Genomic DNA, 9,720 nt, shown 5'->3' on the forward strand with positions numbered 1-9,720 from the left:
CCATCTTTACTGCTTCTTCACTTTGATCTTCGATGTGCATTCATACGTCTTCGGTCTCTAGCAACTTCTGTTAACTAACGTTGACTCAATTAACATTAGCACAATCTTTCTTGCTCTCCATTTTTGCTTCTATAGCCTTTATTGCTGATTGCTTGGTGGTGTTGTGAGAGAAAACAAATGTGTGTGGACCAAGGCATTGCCAAGAATGACTTTTTTTGCAAAAGCCCTTTGCTAACAATATAAGGTCAAATATTTAAGCACATATCAACATGTTGGGTAGAGCCACATGCCTTCAAGATGCATGTGTAAGTGATTGCATGTGGATGGAGGCCCACACTTTGCATCCGCTGAAAATAGCCTAGAGCTTTCTTGTCCTGCTCCTCTTGTGTAGATCTTGCAATCAATGCATTCCAAGAGACGCGGCTTCCAATAATAAGCTCCTGAAGCACTTTTTGTGCTTTCTCAAGTGCACCACATTTGGCATACATTTGCCAAGGCATTGCCAGGTACGTCATTTTTAATCCAACAACCCTTGGGTAACAATATCATCGTGAATTCTTTTGCCCATATCAGCATCTTGCATAATGCCACATGCCTTCAAGATACAAGCGTAGGTAATCGATTGCATTTGGAGAGCTGCCCTCTCTTTGCATCTGCTGAAAATAGCCCAGCGCTTCCTGGATTTGCCTCTGTTGGGCATATCCCACAATCAGAGCATTCCAAGAGATGGCATTCCGGACAAGAAGCACGTCGAGCACTTTTTGTGCTTTATGAAGTACACCACATTTGGCATACATGTCGAGCAAGGCAATACCAACCATGACATTTTACGTCAACAGCCTCTCTCTAACAAGATCACTGTGAACTCTTTTGCCCATACCAACATCTTGCATGATGCGAGATGCCTTCAAGATGCACGTATAGCTGATTGCATCCGGAGCTTGAGGCCCTCTCTTCGCATATGTTGAAAGCAGTCCAGAGGTTCTTGGCCCTACCCTTGTTGGATATATCCCACAATCAATGCACTCCAAGAGACAAGATTTCAGAGAGGAAGCTAGTTCAACCATTGCTGATTCTCTCTCTCTCTCTCTCTCTCTCTCTCTCTCTCTCTCTCTCTCTCCCCCCCCCCCTTGCTGCAACAGAAAACAGTCCACAGCTTCCTGGCCCTGCCCCTGTTGGGCATATCCCGCAATCAATGCACTCCAAGAGACAAGATTCCGGACAGGAAGCTAGCTTTACTGACTCTCTCTCTCTCTCTCTCTCTACACTCCACGCACCTGATATACTCTCTCTTCCCAGCTACGGTGTGCTCTGACTAACAAGATCATCGTAAACTTTTTGCCCATACCAACATCTTGCATGATGCGAGATGCCTTCAAGCTGCACGTGTAGGTGATTGTATCCGGAGCTGGAGGCTTTCAAGCTGTAGCAGAAAACAATCCAGAGCTTTGTGGTTTCTCTCTCTCTCTCTCTCTCTCTCTCTCCTCCGCGCACCTGATTCTCTCTCTCTCTCTCTCTCTCTCTCTCTCTCTCTCTCTCCCCGGCTACGGTATGCTCTACTCGTTTTCCAAAAATACCTCACTGCCTTTCGCCCTTTCGATTTTTTAATAAAAATTATATCCCTCCAATGGTCTTCTTGCAACATTCTCAAATACGAGCTTTGGCTCACCAAGTAATGAAATGCAAGGGTAACCCGGTCAAATTACCGAGTCCTGGACTCGGTCCACGGAGAGCCGTAGCAGGAGTTTTCTAATTGACCGCACGAAGGCGACATACACGCCCCTCCCAAAGCTTCCCTTTGAAAGTACATTTCCAGATTCGCACCCAGCATACAGATCAACGCAAGCGGCAACACAGCGATAATTCCTTCATGAAGACCGATGCAAACCCTCGCGATGTCTTCGATCTCTCTGGCCCGATTCACCTCTGTGGCAGACGGTAAGCCCTCTACTGCTGATCTTGAATTACAATTAATTTCATCTAATCCCACCATCATGACTGATGTGCTGCTCGTTAGGGCCCTCTCTGCAAGCAATAGCTCATGCATTAACCACTAATACAATCCTTTATTCTATCCTCTGCAGCTTGGCTCCAGGGGATAAACAAGGTTTAATGGCTGCCCTTGCGCAGGCCATTTATGTGGCTGAAAATGACAGACTCAAGGGAAGGCTGGGTACGTATGCCCTCGCACCTAAATGGTCAATGGAGCTTGGTTATGCACCTGTGAAATACATACACGAAGAAGAAGAAGAAATTGGACCTATCATAGGTGCCACGTTTCAAAGGATAGACACTGTGGAAGTATTAGAACAGGATGCCAATGTTACCCCGATTATGGTTGTGGCTTTACGAGGCATGATGCTAGGCAATGAAGAATCGATTCATAATGACATGCTCACAAATCTTCAACTTATTCTGCACCAGCTTCATACAACTGCTCGCTTCACTAAGGCTATGGAGTTGATCCGGGATGCCATATCTGAGGTATATGTCTTACCATCAACTACAAAACGCAGATACATTTATGCACGTATGGAAAAGACATGGACATGCATCCATACATACATATACACTTACATGGAAACATAAATACTTATGGGTAAGTAGGTAGACATGGGCATACATACATACACGCACATGTATGGACATACATACATACACACACATGTATGGACATACATACATACATACACATGCACGTATGTATGTATGTAGACATGGACATGCATACAAACACACGTATGGACATACATACATACATATGCACGCACATACATACGTATGTGTATGTGCACGTGCACACATTCATATGCATTTGCACACATGTTATATGGTAGATTTGTACATTTGCTATGCGTGTTTCAAGTATGAGCAGGAATTGCATACGACATCCTAGTTATTGTGTGGCAAAAGTAGCAAAAGTAGGTGTCGCAACCCATGTTTGAGCTATACATCCTAATTTCTTATGTTCAGGTGGGTCATGAGAGAGTGAGCATAGTTGGGCACTCCTTAGGAGCAGCGCTTGCTTTGCTCGCAGGACAGATGCTTGTTTCCGAGGGGATACTTGTTGATACACATATGTTCAATCCACCTTATCCAGCTCCACCAGTGCAATACATTAAGAGTAGGCGAGTAAAGCTGGCCTTGAATCTTGTTGGCATGGCAGTTGCGACGGGTGTCTCTCACCTCCTTCTCGACTCTGACAAACGGCATGGCATCACACATGCATTCTTCTCTTTAAGGAGATGGGTTCCACACTTGTACATTAATGCGCGTGATCCTATCTGCTCGTCATATATCGGCTATTTCATGACTCGTGATTTCATGCAGAAGGTTGGGGCAGGGCCTCTTGCGCAGCAAGCGGCTCCCGTGTCCTTACAAGGGACAATTCATCAGTATTTACGGGATGACTGCAAGACCTTTCATCTCATCCCATGTGCACATGTTCACGTCGCAACGAAGAGAAGCTCAAAGCTAGTGAGAGCACATGGGTTGCATCAATGGTGGTGGCCAGATCTGGAGGTGGATCATCAAGAAGTACATATGGTCATGGATGAATAAATTGAGGAAGTAATTTTCTGATTTTAAGATGCATTTCTTGTGGTGGGAGAAACCTTTCGTCAAAGGGTTATTGTGAACTTAGCCATCTCTTGTGGTGGGAACAGTCTCTGGTTAGCATGGGCAACCAGACTATGTGCATCCATGCGAGCGTTGGATGCGGCAGCCAATAGAGGCAGAATGGGAGCTGACAAGAAGGTGGATTCCACTGCGTGTGTGCTATTAGCCACGTCGAATGTCATGTGCCAATCCCACAAGGGATATGCCTCACAAAATTGTTCTTTTCTCATTGCTTCTTCGAGCCAAAGTTCTTCAGTGTATTTCAAGTGAGGTTGCTTAAAGGCTTAATTAATTATTTTTTACACTTTCTGCAAGGGTATCTGCATTTGTTTTTGCATGACATGGCGAGGAGTTAAGAAGGTTATATGCCAAGCCACCCTATAAGATGCACATTGGGCTTGACTATACCTGCAACATGCGGCTTATGATGCAAGATTGGTATGCAAGGTGGTTGTGGACATACCGAGTCGCCCATCTTCATCACTACACTTGCAGGGAGAAATGTTTCTTCCCCCCCTTCTCTTTTTCATTCTGTCTCCTATCTTGAATTATCTTGTTTAACAGTTAGGAGGAGATTTGACCCTGGAAAAGGGTAGTGTAAACCCGTTCTATTTGGCAAGTGTCACTTGCAATGAGAGACTATTCTTATTACTTGGGTCGCTGGATGTTGGGGGATTATACGGTGCTTAGTCCATGCCAGAAACAATTTCAATAAAACAGCATCCTTCATGGGTAATGCTTTAATGATCAGTAAACTCTGGTTCCAGGTCCATTGGGTACCCCATAGAGATCCTTTGTTGGCACTGCTTGGCAGGAGATCTTGGGAATACTTTTTCTCGGACAGAGGAACGTCACCCACAAAGAGGTGAAATTGGACACGTGCAGACCTGCGAGAGTGGTCGGCTGTCGCTGAGAGAGAGAGAGAGAGAGAGAGAGAGAGAGAGAGAGAGTATGAAGAAGCATCTGCACGAGAAGGCATGTAAGATTACTGAGTTCGTTAATAAGATCCTCCCCAACTAAACGATAGATGCCAGTAATGTCCTCTCTCTCTTTCTCTCTCTTCCACACACTAAAGGGCCCAGGGAGGGAGGAACCAAAGCAGCATTTGATTCTCCAACCATCACAAATACACGGGCTCTGACAGCAACAGCCTGGGCAATGTAACCAACATTGACGATGGGTTTGTGTTTGTCTAGAATCTCCATTGGCCCGTCCTGTCTCCCCTGTACAAGCTGTCATTCGTCCCTTCATCCCCCACAACCAAGTCCAATCCCTCGACAAACAGAACTTGCCATGGTGCATTTTGACCCATAATTTGCTACTCCTCCCAACTCTCAAATGGCCAAGAAATGATACAACATTGTCTCAATACTTGCCTCATACAACATCACCACCATGAAAATTGCTCGACCAACTGACATGAGCAGTAGCGTCTAGTCCATTTGGATAAATTGCTTGTTCAAAGGCCTGTTTCCCAAACTCCTTGCTGCCCCCTTTTTGGCAAGCACCCAATAAAGTATGCCAAATGGCGAGATCTGGATCTATTTGCATTTCATTTATCATGCATAACGCATTTTCTACCTGTCCTGCTCGGCAAAGTGGGCCAATCATGCAAGTATGGTGCTCCAGCGATGGATTAATGCCGTACTCTCTTACCATGATGTCAAAGTACATCAAGCCCAAGTCGACCAGACCTGCATGACTGCATGCTTTTAGAACACTCATGAAGGTGATCACGTTCGGTGTTTCATTTTGTTCCACCATCTTATTTAACATATATGATACGGACTTACTTTCTCCAAGCTGGGCGTAGCTAGCAATCAGTGCATTCCATGCAACGACGCCTTGGATTACCTGCAATTCAAACTTTTCATGTGCTTTTATGGCTAAGTCGCACTTAGCATACATGTCAATCAAAGCATTTCCAAGGATGGGGACTCTCCTTCCAGTAATCCTGCCTTGGCTATCTTGGCATGTATCTCGAAATAGCCGAGTGCCTCCTCCGCGCAGCCATGTTTAGCATACCGTTTAATTAGTGCAGTCCATGAAACCACATTCCGAACGGGAAGGTTGTGAAACGCTTCCTCTGCCTTTTCTTTTCAGGAGAGCCACACTTGTCATGCATGTCTAGCAAGGCACTCCCAACAATAAGGTCCTTCTCTAAGCCATGTACTCTTGTCACCTCTACATCTAAAATTTGACATTGATTTGTGTGATAATAACTAATATCTAATCTTTCTAAATGATTTTCTCATGTTAAACTGATCATTTAATATGGGGAAGTGCCAGGGGAGAAAAAGCTAGAATATTGGTTAATCTGGCAGATCGGCCATAGTAGGGATCCAAAGGGGGGGTCATTTACAAAAGAGCAATGTGCAACAATGGGCTTAAAAGACCCTAAGGTTCAGTCCATTAAGACTTCCAAAATTCTAAGGTTCCAAAATTCAAAGGTTGTGTCCGAAGGCCAATCACTAGGAAAATTGGATGCTTAGTGTGTGTGTCAAAAAGTCTTTAAAGAGTCCTACTTAGGAGGGGGCCATCCCTGGAAGTAGGGGATGAGAGAGAAACACACACACACTCACAAGCTTCCTTTACACAAGGGGAAAGAGATGTTGAGATGTCGAGCTCTACACCTTGAGCCGGCATCCACTACGGGTCTTGGCCGCTTACGGCATTTACTCGCTGGCGCGTTAGGTGACCGACATGGAGGATCTCTGTCAGTGATTCTGCAGCTGGACTACACTTATAGTGCCAGCTTAGTACGCTTCTAGCAAATTCACACTTAGTGATCGCATGTACATATGTGCTACTTTTCAGCTTTAGCACTTAGTCATTTTGTACTCTTTTTTCTGTGAAGACGAAGAAGAAGCTTTCCATCTCTGTGTGCTTTGTGCTTGTCTTGTGTAGCTCTCTTGCCTCCTCATTCTTTACATGGTATCAGAGCCTGGTGCAGGCAAGAGAAGCTAAGAGAGCAAGAGCATCACAATCCATGACCAGATGCCGAAGACGCCTCGCGCAGCGAAAAAATTTTTAGGGGTTTTTCGCATAAATTTCTGAACAGGTCTCCAAAGTGAAGTATACAGAGATTTTATTGTACAAGTACAGTGGTTGTATGTACGCTTGATTGTGGACACTCGTTGAGTGTAGAAAGCGTTACAGGTACCACGATAGCAGGTGCAGCAGGTTTGCAGGTTTTTGCAGATTGCAGCTATTTTGTCTTAGTGCTTCAAGATGTCTGACGGTTTCAGTCAGATTGTTACTGAGAAGCTTGAGAAAAATAACTACCCTGCATGGAAGTTCAGAATAACAAATTTCCTAAAAGGAAAAGGTTATTGGGACTATGTAGAAGGAGACAATGAAAAGGAACCAGAGATTCCCGAGGCAAATGCTACAGCAGAACAAAGGAAAGCTTTGAGGGACTGGCAACAAGGCCAGAGGAAAGTGATGTATTGGCTTTCTATGAGCATCACAGATGGCATGATGGGCTATCTACAGGATGCTGAAACCCCCGCCATTGCATGGAGAAACTTAGGCAGAGTGTTCGAGGTGAACACCAAGGCCAGGAAGCTTCAACTAAAGTCGGAGCTAAATCAGATTAAGAGGAACAACCTCTCAATCAATGATTACGCCTTGAAGATCAAGAGTATCATTGAGGCTCTTGGATCTATTAAAGTCTCAGTGGAAGATGATGACATTGTCCGTGCATGCTTGGATGGTTTAGGAGATGAGTATGTACATTTTAGGTCTTCCATGAATACAAAAGACGACATCCCCGTGTTCCAAGATTTGATTTCTATGCTTATTCTTGAGGAGAAGAACCTTGACACATCTTCTTCTCATGGCAGAAATAATTCTGAACAGGCCTTCTATTCTAACTCCAACAGAGGTAGAGGTAGAGGTCGTGGTCGAGGCCCAAGGGGTTGCAGGGGCCAATTTCTGGAAGGTCAATCAAATCAAAACAATACAGGTGGCAGGGGAAACCAGTCTCAAGGCAGGGGGAGTCAAAGAGGTCGTGGTGCAGGATCAAGCAGGCAACAACATACTCCAGATAGCAGAGAATGTTGGACTTGTGGTGAAAGAGGTCACATGTCACGTGACTGTTCAAAGGGAAAAGCAAGTGGAAAGAGAGAACAGGGCAACTATGCATCTAGTAGCAGAGATGCAGATGACAGCAAAAACGAGCGCATGTTTGTTATGCAGCATGTAATGAATACAATGACTGCAGAGAATTCTATCCAAGATGATGTTTGGTATGTGGATTCAGGTGCCTCTAATCACATGACGTCTCGTGGAGAGTGGTTTAGAGATATGCGCAAACCAGATGTGTCAGGCTATGTGCAGACATGAGATGACACAGCTCACCCCATTGCTCATGTAAGGGACATACCTCTAAATACGAAGAGTGGGAAATCAAAGTACTTAGCAGATGTACTTCATATCCCAAACATTACAAAGAATCTTGTTTCTGTTGGACAAATGGTTGAGCAGGGTTTGCAGGTTCGCTTCAATCCAAATGGTTGTTATGTAGAAGATTTCCAGAATGGCTGTAAGCTGATCATAGAGGGCAAATGTGTGGGCAGAATGTTTATGCTGAATGTAGACATGCATGAGGTAAAAGCTGCATTATTTGCACAGGGCACAGGTGTTGTGGCTGATGTTGACATTTGGCACAAACGCATTGGCCATGTCAATGAGCAGAGATTGCGCAGCATGCAATCAAAACAGATTGTAAAAGGTTTGCCCAAATTCAAGGTGGATGGTATGCATAAAGTGTGTGCAGCATGCCAGTTTGGAAAACAATCAAAGGGCTCATTTCCACATGAGCGCAATGTATGTAAAAAGCCACTTGAGGTGGTGCACACAGATGTTTGGGGTCCAATCGATACTGCAAGTATACATGGTTGCAGGTATTATGTCTCTTTCATTGATGACCATACAAGGAAAGTATGGGTCTACTTCATGCGTAACAAAAGTGAAGTGTTTGGTCACTTTCAAGACTTCAAAGTCATGATTGAGAAGGAGACAAATATGCAAATCAAGACATTGAGGTCAGATGGAGGGGGAGAGTACTTCTCCAATGATTTTTCAGATTTTCTGCGAATGCATGGTATACGCAGGCAGTTTACATGCAGATATACTCCACAACAGAACGGGGTCGCAGAAAGGAAAAACAAGCACATTGCAGAGGTTGCACGTGCATTGATGAATGAGAAGAACATGCCTCATCATTTCTGGGCTGAAGCCGTAAATACAGCTGTGTACATTATGAACAAGACACCTACAGCTGTGGTGCATGATGTAACACCTGAGGAAAAGTTTACAGGTACAAAGCCCGATTTGGCACACTTGAAAGTTTTTGGATGCATTGCTTACGTGCATGTACGAGATGAGTTGCGTAGGAAATTGGATCCTAAAGCAGAGAAATGTATTCTTGTGGGATATTCCCTTGAACAAAAGGGGTACAGGTGCTACAATCCTACTACACGAGAATTATGAGTGAGCAGAGATGTAGTCTTTGATGAGATGAGTAGCTAGTACAGTAATGCACATGGCACTATTGGGGCTGATGTAAAAGATGATGTGGTTGTACAAAATGTGAGGCCACAGCCACAGGTTTTGAGTGGACCACAAGAGTCCTCTTCTCGTGGCTCTATTGAGAAACCATGGAATGGTAGACTACGTACGCAGGTTACTCCACCAACAGGTACAGGGAATGTATCACAAAAAGGAAAGGAAAAGGTTGATGAACCTCCCTTTATGGCTGATGCATCATCAGGTTTTTCACATGTAGACATGGATTCAGATGGTTCTGAACAAAGTCTTGATAAGGAATTTGGAATTCCGGCTGTCAGGACACCTGGTGTAAGGAAAGTACAAGAAGATGCTAGAGGGCAAAGGAGTGACCCAGTACCGCGCAGATCTAATAGAGTCAGAAATCCAGTTCAGAAATTGACTTATGATGGGTATCTAGCGCATCACCAAGCCTACATGGCTAAGGTGATACGGGATGTGGAGCCCACATGTTTTGAGGATGCAGTTGGAAATGTACATTGGGATGATGCAATGAATGAAGAGATGGTTGCATTGGAAGCAAACGACACA

General features: G+C 44.5%; 1 protein-coding gene and 1 pseudogene across 1 annotated transcript; one reads left to right on the top strand and one right to left on the bottom strand.

Moving 5' to 3' along the window:
• Positions 1 to 1,731: 1,731 nt before the first annotated feature.
• LOC147430284 (GDSL esterase/lipase At4g10955-like) lies at positions 1,732 to 3,927 on the top strand. Its single transcript, XM_086494771.1, has 3 exons — positions 1,732 to 1,938; positions 2,085 to 2,484; positions 2,974 to 3,927. The coding sequence occupies exons 1-3, from the start codon at positions 1,871 to 1,873 to the stop codon at positions 3,559 to 3,561; spliced, it is 1,056 nt and encodes a 351-aa protein (XP_086350897.1). The 5' UTR covers positions 1,732 to 1,870; the 3' UTR covers positions 3,562 to 3,927.
• Positions 3,928 to 4,995: 1,068 nt separating this feature from the next.
• Positions 4,996 to 5,526, bottom strand: LOC147430285 (pentatricopeptide repeat-containing protein At4g16835, mitochondrial pseudogene; annotated as a pseudogene).
• Positions 5,527 to 9,720: the final 4,194 nt, after the last annotated feature.

Source organism: Adiantum capillus-veneris, chromosome 22 (assembly GCF_014529385.1).
Source record: "Adiantum capillus-veneris isolate H3 chromosome 22, ASM1452938v2, whole genome shotgun sequence".
NCBI classification, from domain to species: domain Eukaryota; kingdom Viridiplantae; phylum Streptophyta; class Polypodiopsida; order Polypodiales; family Pteridaceae; genus Adiantum; species Adiantum capillus-veneris.

Coding starts and splice junctions, on each gene's coding strand:
- LOC147430284 (XM_086494771.1), top strand. CDS start 1,871: ATGAAGACCGATGCAAACCCTCGCGATGTCTTCGATCTCTCTGGCCCG. Junction 1,939..2,084: donor ATTCACCTCTGTGGCAGACG/GTAAGCCCTCTA, acceptor TATCCTCTGCAG/CTTGGCTCCAGGGGATAAAC. Junction 2,485..2,973: donor TCCGGGATGCCATATCTGAG/GTATATGTCTTA, acceptor TCTTATGTTCAG/GTGGGTCATGAGAGAGTGAG.